The sequence below is a fragment of the Oncorhynchus mykiss genome, chromosome 15, assembly GCF_013265735.2.
Source record: "Oncorhynchus mykiss isolate Arlee chromosome 15, USDA_OmykA_1.1, whole genome shotgun sequence".
Classification (NCBI taxonomy): domain Eukaryota; kingdom Metazoa; phylum Chordata; class Actinopteri; order Salmoniformes; family Salmonidae; genus Oncorhynchus; species Oncorhynchus mykiss.
Window position 1 is genome coordinate 81276117 of NC_048579.1, and position 15849 is coordinate 81291965.

Sequence of the window (15849 nt, forward strand, 5' to 3'; positions counted from 1 at the left end):
GGTGTAGTCATGTCTTAATGAGAGTAAAGATGGGAGGTGTAGTCATGTCTTAATGACTAAAGATGGGAGGTGTAGTCATGTCTTAATGAGAGTAAAGATGGGAGGTGTAGTCATGTCTTAATGAGAGTAAAGATGGGAGGTGTAGTCATGTCTTAATGAGTAAAGATGGGAGGTGTAGTCATGTCTTAATGAGAGTAAAGATGGGAGGTGTAGTCATGTCTTAATGAGAGTAAAGATGGGAGGTGTAGTCATGTCTTAATGAGAGTAAAGATGGGAGGTGTAGTCATGTCTTAATGAGAGTAAAGATGGGAGGTGTAGTCATGTCTTAATGAGAGTAAAGATGGGAGGTGTAGTCATGTCTTAATGACTAAAGATGGGAGGTGTAGTCATGTCTTAATGAGAGTAAAGATGGGAGGTGTAGTCATGTCTTAATGAGAGTAAAGATGGGAGGTGTAGTCATGTCTGATGAGTCTGTCCAGTACAGGTCCAGTATCTGATGAGTCTGTCCAGGACAGGTCCAATATCTGATGAGCCTGTCCAGGACAGGTCCAGTATCTGATGAGTCTGTTCAGTACAGGTCCAGTATTTGTTCTGTCAGCGTCTCTATTAATCAGCTGTTTCTGGAAAGACATTGTCTGGGGACAGAAGGTATCTCTATAGATGGTACAGGTACACAGGAAGTACATTCAGAAAGACATTGTCTGGGGATAGAAGGTATCTCTATAGATGGTACAAGTACACAGGAAGTACATTCAGAAAGACATTGTCTGGGGATAGTAGGTATCTCTATAGATGGGAGGTGTAGTCATGTCTTAATGAGAGTAAATATGGGAGGTGTAGTCATGTCTTAATGAGAGTAAAGATGGGAGGTGTAGTCATGTCTTAATGACTAAAGATGGGAGGTGTAGTCATGTCTTAATGACTAAAGATGGGAGGTGTAGTCATGTCTTAATGAGAGTAAAGATGGGAGGTGTAGTCATGTCTTAATGACTAAAGATGGGAGGTGTAGTCATGTCTTAATGAGAGTAAAGATGGGAGGTGTAGTCATGTCTTAATGAGAGTAAAGATGGGAGGTGTAGTCATGTCTTAATGAGTAAAGATGGGAGGTGTAGTCATGTCTTAATGAGAGTAAAGATGGGAGGTGTAGTCATGTCTTAATGAGAGTAAAGATGGGAGGTGTAGTCATGTCTTAATGAGAGTAAAGATGGGAGGTGTAGTCATGTCTTAATGAGAGTAAAGATGGGAGGTGTAGTCATGTCTTAATGAGAGTAAAGATGGGAGGTGTAGTCATGTCTTAATGACTAAAGATGGGAGGTGTAGTCATGTCTTAATGAGAGTAAAGATGGGAGGTGTAGTCATGTCTTAATGAGAGTAAAGATGGGAGGTGTAGTCATGTCTTAATGACTAAAGATGGGAGGTGTAGTCATGTCTTAATGAGAGTAAAGATGGGAGGTGTAGTCATGTCTTAATGACTAAAGATGGGAGGTGTAGTCATGTCTTAATGAGAGTAAAGATGGGAGGTGCAGTCATGTCTTAATGAGACTAAAGATGGGAGGTGTAGTCATGTCTTAATGACTAAAGATGGGAGGTGTAGTCATGTCTTAATGAGAGTAAAGATGGGAGGTGTAGTCATGTCTTAATGAGAGTAAAGATGGGAGGTGTAGTCATGTCTTAATGACTAAAGATGGGAGGTGTAGTCATGTCTTAATGAGAGTAAAGATGGGAGGTGTAGTCATGTCTTAATGACTAAAGATGGGAGGTGTAGTCATGTCTTAATGAGAGTAAAGATGGGAGGTGTAGTCATGTCTTAATGAGAGTAAAGATGGGAGGTGTAGTCATGTCTTAATGACTAAAGATGGGAGGTGTAGTCATGTCTTAATGAGAGTAAAGATGGGAGTTGTAGTCATGTCTTAATGAGAGTAAAGATGGGAGGTGTAGTCATGTCTTAATGAGAGTAAAGATGGGAGGTGTAGTCATGTCTTAATGAGAGTAAAGATGGGAGGTGTAGTCATGTCTTAATGAGAGTAAAGATGGGAGGTGTAGTCATGTCTTAATGACTAAAGATGGGAGGTGTAGTCATGTCTTAATGAGAGTAAAGATGGGAGGTGTAGTCATGTCTTAATGAGAGTAAAGATGGGAGGTGTAGTCATGTCTTAATGAGAGTAAAGATGGGAGGTGTAGTCATGTCTTAATGAGTAAAGATGGGAGGTGTAGTCGGGAGGGATACCCTTTCTTCCTTCCCCCACGACCATCTCTAACACACAGAGAGAGATGGGACCCTCTCTCCTGCCTGGCTTGACCCGTTACCATGGTGAGGTTTAGGCGAGGGGCTCATTGGCTTGGTGAGGAGGGGGCTCCACTGTCCTTGTTGCTGTGGGAGCAGGAACTGAGGGGCTTGGTCTCTAACTGTGGTGAGACGCAGCATCACGAGGAGGAACAGCCAGGATACTGTGTACTGCTGCAGTCCACTGGATTTATATTGGCCAGCCAGGATACTGCTGCAGTCCACTGGCTTTCTATTGGCCAGCCAGGATACTGCTGCAGCCCACTGGCTTTCTATTGGCCAGCCAGGATACTGCTGCAGCCCACTGGCTTTCTATTGGCCAGCCAGGATACTGCTGCAGCCCACTGGCTTTCTATTGGCCAGCCAGGATACTGCTGCAGTCCACTGGATTTCTATTGGCCAGCCAGGATACTGCTGCAGTCCACTGGCTTTCTATTGGCCAGCCAGGATACTGCTGCAGTCCACTGGCTTTCTATTGGCCAGCCAGAATACTGTCTACTGCTGCAGTCCACTGGCTTTCTATTGGCCAGCCAGAATACTGCTGCAGTCCACTGGCTTTCTATTGGCCAGCCAGGATACTGTCTACTGCTGCAATCCACTGGCTTTCTATTGGCTAGCCAGGATACTGCTGCAGTCCACTGGTTTTCTATTGGCCAGCCAGGATACTGCTGTAGCCCACTGGCTTTCTATTGGCCAGCCAGGATACTGCTGTAGCCCACTGGCTTTCTATTGGCCATCCAGTATACTGCTGCAGTCCACTGGCTTTCTATTGGCTAGCCAGGATACTGCTGCAGCCCACTGGCTTTCTATTGGCCAGCCAGGATACTGCTGCAATCCATTGGCTTTCTATTGGCCAGTCAGGATACTGCTGCAGCCCACTGGCTTTCTATTGGCCAGCCAGAATACTGCTGTAGCCCACTGGCTTTCTATTGGCCAGCCAGAATACTGTCTACTGCTGCAGCCCACTGGCTTTCTATTGGCCGGCCAGGATACTGCTGCAGCCCACTGGCTTTCTATTGGCCAGCCAGGATACTGCTGCAGTCATATCCCATTACATTAGCTTGCTAGCCAGCTGTAAGCCTGAACCAGTCTTCATATCCCATTACATCAGCTTGCTAGCCAGCTGTAAGCCTGAACCAGTCTTCATATCCCATTACATTAGCTTGCTAGCTAGCTGTAAGCCTGAACCAGTCTTCATATCCCATTAGGATACAACAGATTTGGCATTCTTCACGACAAAGCAAAGTGACTGTCCTCTGTGTGTCTCATCAGGTGACTGTCCTCTGTGTGTCTCATCAGGCGACTGTCCTCTGTGTGTCTCATCAGGCGACTGTCCTCTGTGTGTCTCATCAGGAGACTGTCCTCTGTGTGTCTCATCAGGCGACTGTCCTCTGTGTGTCTCATCAGGTGACTGTCCTCTGTGTGTCTCATCAGGAGACTGTCCTCTGTGTGTCTCATCAGGAGACTGTCCTCTGTGTGTCTCATCAGGCGACTGTCCTCTGTGTGTCTCATCAGGTAACTGTCCTCTGTGTGTCTCATCAGGTGACTGTCCTCTGTGTGTCTCATCAGGTGACTGTCCTCTGTGTGCCCCATCAGGTGACTGTCCTCTGAGTTCACCTCCCCTTCCAGGATGAACGGCTACGCCCCACCCTCCTTCCCCCAGGGAGGGTTTGACTCATACACCTCACAACTCAAGTAAGACCACCCACCACACTGACCACCCATCACTCTGACCACCCATCACTCTGACCACCCATCACTCTGACCACCCATCACTCTGACCACCCATCACACTGACCACCCACCACACTGACCACCCATCACACTGACCACCATCTCTCTGACGACCATCTCTCTGACGACCATCACTCTGACCACCCATCACACATTCTCTGTCTCTCTGTCTCTGTCTCTGCTCCTCTCCTCTCCTCTCCTCTCTTCTCCTCTCCTCTCCTCTCCTCTCCTCTCCTCTCCTCTCCTCTCCTCTCCTCTCCTGTCCCAGTCCTTCCAGTAGAGGTAGATAGCCGTGGTGGCTGTGTGGTGAAGGTGCTGAGGTCTCCTCTCCTCACTCAGTCCTGCTAACAGCGTTAACAGAACCCATCCATAATTAATTATTCAACCAATTAGAAGCAGCCTGGTGGAGACTGGGAGGAGTGTGAGAAAAGACCAAGTATCAAGGCGATGATTAGCACCCTGAAACATGACCCTCCTCTGGGTGAGAGAGAGACGCCAGTATGCCCAGATACAACCCTGTCAATGTACGTCCACACACACCCTGCTGTCTACCCAGCACCACCAGCCTTTCCTCCTGTCGACACAATGACAGAAGTCAACATGGTGGTTGGGTCTTTATTGGCACGGGAAACATGTTTACATAGATACAGTGCCTTGCGAAAGTATTCGGCCCCCTTGAACTTTGCGACCTTTTGCCACATTTCAGGCTTCAAACATAAAGATATAAAACTGTATTTTTTTGTGAAGAATCAACAACAAGTGGGACACAATCATGAAGTGGAACGACATTTATTGGATATTTCAAACTTTTTTAACAAATCAAAAACTGAAAAATTGGGCGTGCAAAATTATTCAGCCCCCTTAAGTTAATACTTTGTAGCGCCACCTTTTGCTGCGATTACAGCTGTAAGTGGCTTGGGGTATGTCTCTATCAGTTTTGCACATCGAGAGACTGACATTTTTTCCCATTCCTCCTTGCAAAACAGCTCGAGCTCAGTGAGGTTGGATGGAGAGCATTTGTGAACAGCAGTTTTCAGTTCTTTCCACAGATTCTCGATTGGATTCAGGTCTGGACTTTGACTTGGCCATTCTAACACCTGGATATGTTTATTTTTGAACCATTCCATTGTAGATTTTGCTTTATGTTTTGGATCATTGTCTTGTTGGAAGACAAATCTCCGTCCCAGTCTCAGGTCTTTTGCAGACTCCATCAGGTTTTCTTCCAGAATGGTCCTGTATTTGTCTCCGTCCATCTTCCCATCAATTTTAACCATCTTCCCTGTCCCTGCTGAAGAAAAGCAGGCCCAAACCATGATGCTGCCACCACCATGTTTGACAGTGGGGATGGTGTGTTCAGCTGTGTTGCTTTTACGCCAAACATAACGTTTTGCATTGTTGCCAAAATGTTCAATTTTGGTTTCATCTGACCAGAGCACCTTCTTCCACATGTTTGGTGTGTCTCCCAGGTGGCTTGTGGCAAACTTTAAACAACACTTTTTATGGATATCTTTAAGAAATGGCTTTCTTCTTGCCACTCTTCCATAAAGGCCAAATTTGTGCAATATACGACTGATTGTTGTCCTATGGACAGAGTCTCCCACCTCAGCTGTAGATCTCTGCAGTTCTCTCCAGAGTGATCATGGGCCTCTTGGCTGCATCTCTGATCAGTCTTCTCCTTGTATCAGCTGAAAGTTTAGAGGGACGGCCAGGTCTTGGTAGATTTGCAGTGGTCTGATACTCCTTCCATTTCAATATTATCGCTTGCACAGTGCTCCTTGGGATGTTTAAAGCTTGGGAAATATTTTTGTATCCAAATCCGGCTTTAAACTTCTTCACAACAGTATCTCGGACCTGCCTGGTGTGTTTCTTGTTCTTCATGATGCTCTCTGCGCTTTTAACGGACCTCTGAGACTATCACAGTGCAGGTGCATTTATACGGAGACTTGATTACACACAGGTGGATTGTATTTATCATCATTAGTCATTTAGGTCAACATTGGATCATTCAGAGATCCTCACTGAACTTCTGGAGAGAGTTTGCTGCACTGAAAAAAGGGGCTGAATAATTTTGCACGCCCAATTTTTCAGTTTTTGATTTGTTAAAAAAGTTTGAAATATCCAATAAATGTCGTTCCACTTCATGATTGTGTCCCACTTGTTGTTGATTCTTCACAAAAAAAATACAGTTTTATATCTTTATGTTTGAAGCCTGAAATGTGGCAAAAGGTCGCAAAGTTCAAGGGGGCCGAATACTTTCGCAAGGCACTGTAATAGATCATAAACTAAGGTTTAAAAAGAAGACAGACATTTGTCTATACGGTGTTGTAACGATGTGCATATAGTTAAAGTACAAAAAGGGAAATAAAATAAACATAAATATGGGTTGTATTTACAATGGTGTTTGTTCTTCACTGGTTGACCTATTCTTGTGGCAACAGGTCACACATCTTGCTGCTGTGAGTTGATCAAAATTGGGTTTGTTTTGAAATTCTTTGTGGGTATGTGTAAGGGAATCTTCTCTCTCTCTCTCTCTCTCCCTCCCCCGCTCTCTCTCTCTCTCTCTCTCTCTCTCTCTGTCTCTTTCCACATCTCTCTCTGTCTCTCTCCACATATCTCTCTCTCCCTCCCCCGCTCCCTCTTTCTCTGTCTCTGTCTCTCTCCACAACTCTCTGTCTCCCTCCCCTGCTCTCTCTCTCTCTGTGTCTCTCTCCACATCTCTCACTCTCTCTCTCCACATCTCTCTCTCTCTTTCCCTCCCCTGCTCTCTCTCTCTCCACATATCTCTCTCTCCCTCCCCCGCTCTCTCTGTCTCTGTCTCTCTCCACAACTCTCTGTCTCCCTCCCCTGCTCTCTCTCTCTCTCTCTCTCTCTCTCTCTCTCTCTCCACATCTCTCGCTCTCTCTCTCTGTCTCTCTCCACATCTCTCTCTCTCTCTCTCCACATCTCTCTCTCTCTCTCTTTCTCTCCCCCGCTCTCTCTCTCTCTCTCCACATATCTCTCTCTCCCTCCCCCGCTCCCTCTCTCTGTGTCTCTGTCTCTCTCCACAACTCTGTCTCCCTCCCATGCTCTCTCTCTGTCTCTCTCCACATCTCTCTCTCTCTCTCTCTCTCTCTCTCTCTCTCTCTCTCTTTCCCTCCCCTGCTCTCTCTCTCCACATCTCTCGCTCTCTCTCTCTCTGTCTCTTTCCACATCTCTTGCTCTCTCTCTCTCTCTGTCTCTCTCCACATCTCTCTCTCTGTCTCTCTCCACATCTCTCTCTCTCTCTGTCTCTCTCCACATCTCTCCCTCTGTCTCTCTCCACATCTCTCTCTCTCTCCAGTGGTCATGGTTCCCAGTCCACAGAGCCTCCAGATTGCAACGCCAGGTCCAACACCAAGTCCATCTCTAAAGCCCTTTACGGTAGGTACAGAAGCTACCTGTCATTTTCTCTCTCTCTCCATCCCTCCCTCGCCCCCTCTCTCTCTCTCTCTCTCTCACTTTCCCCCCAAAGCATGTAGTGAGCGTTCTTGTAGGACCCTTTTGTCTAAATCAGGGTCCATAAGAGGCAGCATCATCATAAAAGGTGGAGACCTGAAATAAGAAGCAGCATCATAAGAGGTGGAGACCTGAAATAAGAAGCAGCATCATATGAGGTGGAGACCTGAAATAAGAAGCAGCATCATCATAAGAGGTGGAGACCTGAAATAAGAAGCAGCATCATATGAGGTAGAGACCTGAAATAAGAAGCAGCATCATAAGAGGTGGAGACCTGAAATAAGAAGCATCCTCATAAGAGGTGGAGACCTGAAATAAGAAGCAGCAGCATCATAAGAGGTAGAGACCTGAAATAAGAAGCAGCAGCATCATAAGAGGTGGAGACCTGAAATAAGAAGCAGCATCATAAGAGGTGGAGACCTGAAATAAGAAGCTGCATCATACGAGGTAGAGACCTGAAATAAGAAGCAGCATCATACGAGGTAGAGACCTGAAATAAGAAGCAGCATCATACGAGGTAGAGACCTGAAATAAGAAGCAGCATCATAAGAGGTGGAGACCTGAAATAAGAAGCAGCATCATACGAGGTAGAGACCTGAAATAAGAAGCTGCATCATACGAGGTAGAGACCTGAAATAAGAAGCAGCATCATAAGAGGTGGAGACCTGAAATAAGAAGCAGCATCATACGAGGTGGAGACCTGAAATAAGAAGCAGCATCATAAGAGGTGGAGACCTGAAATAAGAAGCGGCAGCATCATAAGAGGTGGAGACCTGAAATAAGAAGCAGCATCATACGAGGTGGAGACCTGAAATAAGAAGCAGCATCATAAGAGGTGGAGACCTGAAATAAGAAGCAGCATCATAAGAGGTGGAGACCTGAAATAAGAAGCAGCATCATACGAGGTGGAGACCTGAAATAAGAAGCAGCATCATAAGAGGTGGAGACCTGAAATAAGAAGCAGCATCATAAGAGGTGGAGACCTGAAAGCCACGTCAGCTACAGCTCTTCACCAACCTGAACCTGGTTGTTTCCTCCATAGGTTGCTGTGAGCAGCTTACCAAGGTACTCTGCAACATGTTCAATATGTAGGATATCTAGTGGATGGCATGGGGATATTCTCCATCTGTTGTCAGGTGATCTGTCTCTGACACACCTCCCCTGCTGTGGTGGAACCTGTCAGGTGATCTGTCTCTGACACACCTCCCCTGCTGTGGTGGAACCTGTCAGGTGATCTGTCTCTGTTCCTATGTCCTCACAATGCCACAGAAGGCTGTTCCTATGTCCTCACAATGCCACAGAAGGCTGTTCCTATGTCCTCACAATGCCACAGAAGGCTGTTCCTATGTCCTCACAATGCCACAGAAGGCTGTTCCTATGTCCTCACAATGCCACAGAAGGCTGTTCCTATGTCCTCACAATGCCACAGAAGGCTGTTCCTATGTCCTCACAATGCCACAGAAGGCTGTTCCTATGTCCACACAATGCCACAGAATGCTGTTCCTATGTCCTCACAATGCCACAGAAGGCTGTTCCTATGTCCTCACAATGCCACAGAAGGCTGTTCCTATGTCCACACAATGCCACAGAAGGCTGTTCCTATGTCCTCACAATGCCACAGAATGCTGTTCCTATGTCCTCACAATGCCACAGAAGGCTGTTCCTATGTCCTCACAATGCCACAGAAGGATACAGTATCAAATGGGTTCTGGAGTTGGCTTCATATCCAACAGATAATTAGTCTTGATGAGTCATTAGTGCTTTATATTGAGTCAGATCATATCCCTCCTCTCATCTCTCCATCACCATTCATTATCTATCCCTCTATCATCTCTCCATCACCTCACTCATTATCCCTCCTCTCCATCTCTCCATCACCTCACTCATTATCACTCCTCTCCATCTCTTCATCACCTCACTCATTATCACTCCTCTCCATCTCTCCATCACCTCACTCATTATCACTCCTCTCCATCTCTCCATCACCTCACTCATTATCACTCCTCTCCATCTCTCATCTCTCCATCTCTCATCTCTCCATCTCTCCATCTCTCATCTCTCCATCTCTTCATCACCTCACTCATTATCACTCCTCTCCATCTCTCCATCTCTCATCTCTCCATCTCTTCATCACCTCACTCATTATCACTCCTCTCCATCTCTCCATCTCTCCATCACCTCACTCATTATCACTCCTCTTCATCACCTCACTCATTATCACATCTCTCCATCTCTCCATCTCTCATCTCTCCATCTCTCCATCTCTCATCGCTCCATCTCTCATCGCTCCATCTCTCCATCTCTCCATCTCTCATCTCTCATCTCTCCATCTCTCCACCTCTCATCTCTCCATCTCTTCATCTCTCTTCTCTCCATCTCTCCATCTCTCCATCACTTCATCACCTCACTCATTATCACTCCTCTCCATCTCTCCATCTCTCCATCTCTCCATCTCTCCATCACTTCATCACCTCACTCATTATCACTCCTCTCCATCTCTCCATCTCTCATCTCTTCATCTCTCCATCTCTTCATCACCTCACTCATTATCACTCCTCTCCATCTCTCCATCTCTCATCTCTTCATCTCTCCATCTCTTCATCACCTCACTCATTATCACTCCTTTCCATCTCTCCATCTCTCATCTCTTCATCTCTCCATCACTTCATCACCTCACTCATTATCACTCCTCTCCATCTCTCCATCTCTCATCTCTCCATCTCTCCATCTCTCCATCTCTCCATCTCTCCATCTCTTCATCTCTTCATCTCTCCATCACTTCATCACCTCACCCATTATCACTCCTCTCCATCTCTCCATCTCTCCATCTCTCATCTCTCCATCTCTCCATCTCTCCATCTCTCATCTCTCCATCTCTCCATCTCTTCATCACCTCACTCATTATCACTCCTCTCCATCTCTCATCTCTCCATCTCTCCATCTCTCCATCTCTCTTCTCTCCATCTCTCTTCTCTCCATCTATCCATCTCTCATCTCTCCATCTCTCCATCTCTTCATCTCTCCATCTCTCATCTCTCCATCTCTCCATCTCTCCATCTCTCCATCTCTCCATCTCTCATCTCTCCATCTCTCCATCTCTTCATCTCTCCATCTCTCATCTCTCCATCTCTCTTCTCTCCATCTCTCCATCTCTCCATCTCTCCATCTCTCCATCTCTCTTCTCTCCATCTCTCTTCTCTCCATCTCTCCATCTCTCCATCTCTCCATCTCTTCATCTCTCCATCTCTTCATCACCTCACTCATTATCACTCCTCTCCATCTCTCATCTCTCCATCTCTCATCTCTCCATCTCTCCATCTCTCATCTCTCCATCTCTCCATCTCTCCATCTCTCCATCTCTCATCTCTCCATCTCTCCATCTCTCATCTCTCCATCTCTCCATCTCTCCATCTCTCCATCTCTCATCTCTCCATCTCTCATCTCTCCATCTCTCCATCTCTCCATCTCTCCATCTCTCCATCTCTCATCTCTCCATCTCTCATCTCTCCATCTCTCCATCTCTCCATCTCTCCATCTCTCTTCTCTCCATCTCTCTTCTCTCCATCTCTCTTCTCTCCATCTCTCTTCTCTCCATCTCTCCATCTCTCTTCTCTCCATCTCTCATCTCTCCATCTCTCATCTCTCCATCTCTCCATCTCTCATCTCTCCATCTCTCCATCTCTCCATCTCTCATCTCTCCATCTCTCATCTCTCCATCTCTCCATCTCTCCATCTCTCCATCTCTCTTCTCTCCATCTCTCTTCTCTCCATCTCTCTTCTCTCCATCTCTCTTCTCTCCATCTCTCCATCTCTCCATCTATCCATCTCTCCATCTCTCCATCTCTCCATCTCTCCATCTCTTCATCTCTCCATCTCTCCATCTCTCCATATCTTCATCTCTCCATCTCTCCATATCTTCATCTCTCCATCTCTTCATCTCTCCATCTCTCCATCTCTCCATATCTTCATCTCTCCATCTCTCTTCTCTCCATCTCTCCATCTCTTCATCTCTCCATCTCTCATCTCTCCATCTCTCTTCTCTCCATCTCTCCATCTCTCCATCTCTCCATCTCTCTTCTCTCCATCTCTCTTCTCTCCATCTCTCCATCTCTCCATCTCTCCATCTCTCCATCTCTTCATCTCTCCATCTCTTCATCACCTCACTCATTATCACTCCTCTCCATCTCTCATCTCTCCATCTCTCATCTCTCCATCTCTCCATCTCTCATCTCTCCATCTCTCCATCTCTCCATCTCTCCATCTCTCCATCTCTCATCTCTCCATCTCTCCATCTCTCCATCTCTCCATCTCTCCATCTCTCCATCTCTCCATCTCTCCATCTCTCCATCTCTCATCTCTCCATCTCTCATCTCTCCATCTCTCCATCTCTCCATCTCTCTTCTCTCCATCTCTCTTCTCTCCATCTCTCTTCTCTCCATCTCTCTTCTCAATTCAATTTTCAATTCAATTCAATTCAATTCAAGGGCTTTATTGGCATGGGAAACATGTGTTAACATTGCCAAAGCAAGTGAGGTAGACAACATACAAAGTGAAAATATAAAGTGAAAAACAACAAAAATTAACAGTAAACATTACACATACAGAGGTTTCAAAACTCTCCATCTCTCCATCTCTCCATCTCTCCATCTCTCCATCTCTCATCTCTCCATCTCTCATCTCTCCATCTCTCCATCTCTCCATCTCTCCATCTCTCTTCTCTCCATCTCTCTTCTCTCCATCTCTCTTCTCTCCATCTCTCTTCTCTCCATCTCTCCATCTCTCCATCTATCCATCTCTCCATCTCTCCATCTCTCCATCTCTCCATCTCTTCATCTCTCCATCTCTCCATCTCTCCATATCTTCATCTCTCCATCTCTCCATATCTTCATCTCTCCATCTCTCCATCTCTTCATCTCTCCATCTCTCCATCTCTCCATATCTTCATCTCTCCATCTCTCTTCTCTTCATCTCTCCATCTCTCCATCTCTCCATCTCTCCATCTCTTCATCTCTCCATCTCTCCATCTCTCCATCTCTCCATCTCTCCATATCTTCATCTCTCCATCTCTCCATCTCTCCATCTCTCCATATCTTCATCTCTCCATCTCTCCATCTCTCCATCTCTCCATCTCTCCATCTCTCCATATCTTCATCTCTCCATCTCTTCATCTCTCCATCTCTCCATATCTCCATCTCTCCATCTCTCCATCTCTCCATCTCTTCATCTCTCCATCTCTCCATCTCTCCATATCTTCATCTCTCCATCTCTCCATCTCTCCATCTCTCCATCTCTCCATCTCTTCATCTCTCCATCTCTCCATCTCTCCATCTCTCCATCTCTCCATATCTCCATCTCTCCATCTCTCCATCTCTCCATCTCTCCATATCTTCATCTCTCCATCTCTCCATCTCTCCATCTCTTCATCTCTCCATCTCTCCATCTCTCCATATCTTCATCTCTTCATCTCTCCATCTCTCCATCTCTCCATCTCTCCATCTCTCCATCTCTCCATATCTTCATCTCTCCATCTCTCCATCTCTCCATCTCTCCATCTCTCCATCTCTTCATCTCTTCATCTCTCCATCTCTCCATCTCTCCATATCTTCATCTCTCCATCTCTCCATCTCTCCATCTCTCCATCTCTCCATCTCTCCATCTATCCATCTCTCCATCTCTTCATCTCTCCATCTCTCCATCTCTCCATCTCTCCATCTCTCTTCTCTCCATCTCTCCATCTCTCCATCTCTCCATCTCTTCATCTCTCCATCTCTCCATCTCTCCATCTCTCCATCTCTCCATCTCTCCATCTCTCCATCTCTTCATCTCTCCATCTCTCCATCTCTTCATCTCTCCATCTCTTCATCTCTCCATCTCTTCATCTCTCCATCTCTCCATCTCTCCATCTCTTCATCTCTCCATCTCTCCATCTCTCCATCTCTTCATCTCTCCATCTCTCCATCTCTCCATCTCTTCATCTCTCCATCTCTACATCTCTCCATCTCTCCATCTCTTCATCTCTCCATCTCTTCATCTCTCCATCTCTTCATCTCTCCATCTCTCCATCTCTCCATCTCTCCATCTCTTCATCTCTCCATCTCTCCATCTCTCCATCTCTTCATCTCTCCATCTCTCCATCTCTCCATCTCTCTTCTCTCCATCTCTCCATCTCTCCATCTCTCATCTCTCCATCTCTTCATCTCTCCATCTCTCCATCTCTTCATCTCTCCATCTCTCCATCTCTCCATCTCTTCATCTCTTCATCTCTTCATCTCTCCATCTCTCCATCTCTTCATCTCTCCATATCTTCATCTCTCCATCTCTCCATCTCTTCATCTCTTCATCTCTCCATCTCTCCATCTCTCCATCTCTCCATCTCTCCTCTCCATCTCTCCATCTCTCCATCTCTCCATCTCTCCATCTCTCCATCTCTCCATCTCTCCATCTCTCCATCTCTTCATCTCTTCATCTCTTCATCTCTCCATCTCTCCATATCTTCATCTCTCCATCTCTCCATATCTTCATCTCTCCATCTCTCCATCTCTCCATCTCTTCATCTCTTCATCTCTCCATCTCTCCATCTCTCCATCTCTCCATCTCTCCATCTCTCCATATCTTCATCTCTCCATCTCTCCATCTCTTCATCTCTCCATCTCTCCATCTCTCCATCTCTCCATCTCTCCATCTCTTCATCTCTCCATCTCTCCATCTCTCCATCTCTCCATCTCTTCATCTCTTCATCTCTTCATCTCTCCATATCTTCATCTCTCCATCTCTTCATCTCTTCATCTCTCCATCTCTCCATCTCTCCATCTCTCCATCTCTCCATCTCTCCTCTCCATCTCTCCATCTCTCCATCTCTCCATCTCTTCATCTCTTCATCTCTTCATCTCTCCATCTCTCCATCTCTCCATCTCTCCATCTCTCCATCTCTCCTCTCCATCTCTCCATCTCTCCATCTCTCCATCTCTCCATCTCTCCATCTCTTCATCTCTCCATCTCTCCATCTCTCCATCTCTTCATCTCTCCATCTCTTCATCTCTCCATATCTTCATCTCTCCATCTCTTCATCTCTTCATCTCTCCATCTCTCCATCTCTCCATCTCTCCATCTCTCCTCTCCATCTCTCCATCTCTCCATCTCTCCATCTCTCCATCTCTTCATCTCTCCATCTCTCCATCTCTTCATCTCTTCATCTCTCCATCTCTCCATCTCTCCATCTCTCCATCTCTCCATCTCTCCATCTCTCCATCTCTCCATCTCTCCTCTCCATCTCTCCATCTCTCCATCTCTCCATCTCTCCATCTCTTCATCTCTTCATCTCTTCATCTCTCCATCTCTCCATCTCTCCATCTCTTCATCTCTCCATATCTTCATCTCTCCATCTCTCCATCTCTTCATCTCTTCATCTCTTCATCTCTCCATTTCTCCATCTCTCCATCTCTTCATCTCTCCATATCTTCATCTCTCCATCTCTCCATCTCTTCATCTCTTCATCTCTCCATCTCTCCATCTCTCCATCTCTTCATCTCTTCATCTCTTCATCTCTCCATCTCTCCATCTCTCCATCTCTTCATCTCTTCATCTCTCCATCTCTCCATCTCTCCATCTCTCCATCTCTCCATCTCTTCATCTCTCCATCTCTCCATCTCTCCATCTCTCCATCTCTTCATCTCTTCATCTCTCCATCTCTCCATCTCTTCATCTCTCCATCTCTCCATCTCTCCATCTCTCCATCTCTTCATCTCTCCATCTCTCCATCTCTCCATCTCTCCATCTCTCCATCTCTTCATCTCTCCATCTCTCCATCTCTCCATCTCTCCATCTCTCCATCTCTCCATCTCTTCATCTCTCCATCTCTCCATCTCTTCATCTCTCCATCTCTCCATCTCTTCATCTCTCCATCTCTCCATCTCTTCATCTCTCCATCTCTCCATCTCTTCATCTCTCCATCTCTCCATCTCTTCATCTCTCCATCTCTCCATCTCTCCATCTCTCCATCTCTTCATCTCTTCATCTCTCCATCTCTCCATCTCTCCATCTCTTCATCTCTCCATCTCTCCATCTCTCCATCTCTCCATCTCTTCATCTCTTCATCTCTCCATCTCTCCATCTCTCCATCTCTCCATCTCTCCATCTCTCCATCTCTCCATCTCTTCATCTCTTCATCTCTCCATCTCTCCATCACACAGGAACAGATGGAATATACTTCCTCCACACGTCAGCCAAACATAAAAAGAAAGGTAGAGACAGACAGCGCCCTGTTTGGTGTGTTTGGTGTGTCTGTCTGTGTGTTTGGTGTGTGTGTGTTTGGTGTGTGTGTGTCTGTGTGTGTGTTTGGTGTGTGTGTGTTTGGTGTG

General features: G+C 46.1%; 1 protein-coding gene across 1 annotated transcript in view; it reads left to right on the forward strand.

Annotated features, from left to right (window-relative positions):
• LOC110518769 (epidermal growth factor receptor kinase substrate 8-like) overlaps positions 1–15849 on the forward strand; it is a 153782-nt gene that overhangs the window by 70989 nt on the left and 66944 nt on the right. The window contains 2 exon segments of the mRNA XM_036945523.1: positions 3881–3979; positions 7338–7417. Coding sequence (XP_036801418.1) covers positions 3915–3979; positions 7338–7417 — 145 coding nt within the window. The 5' untranslated portion in view covers positions 3881–3914.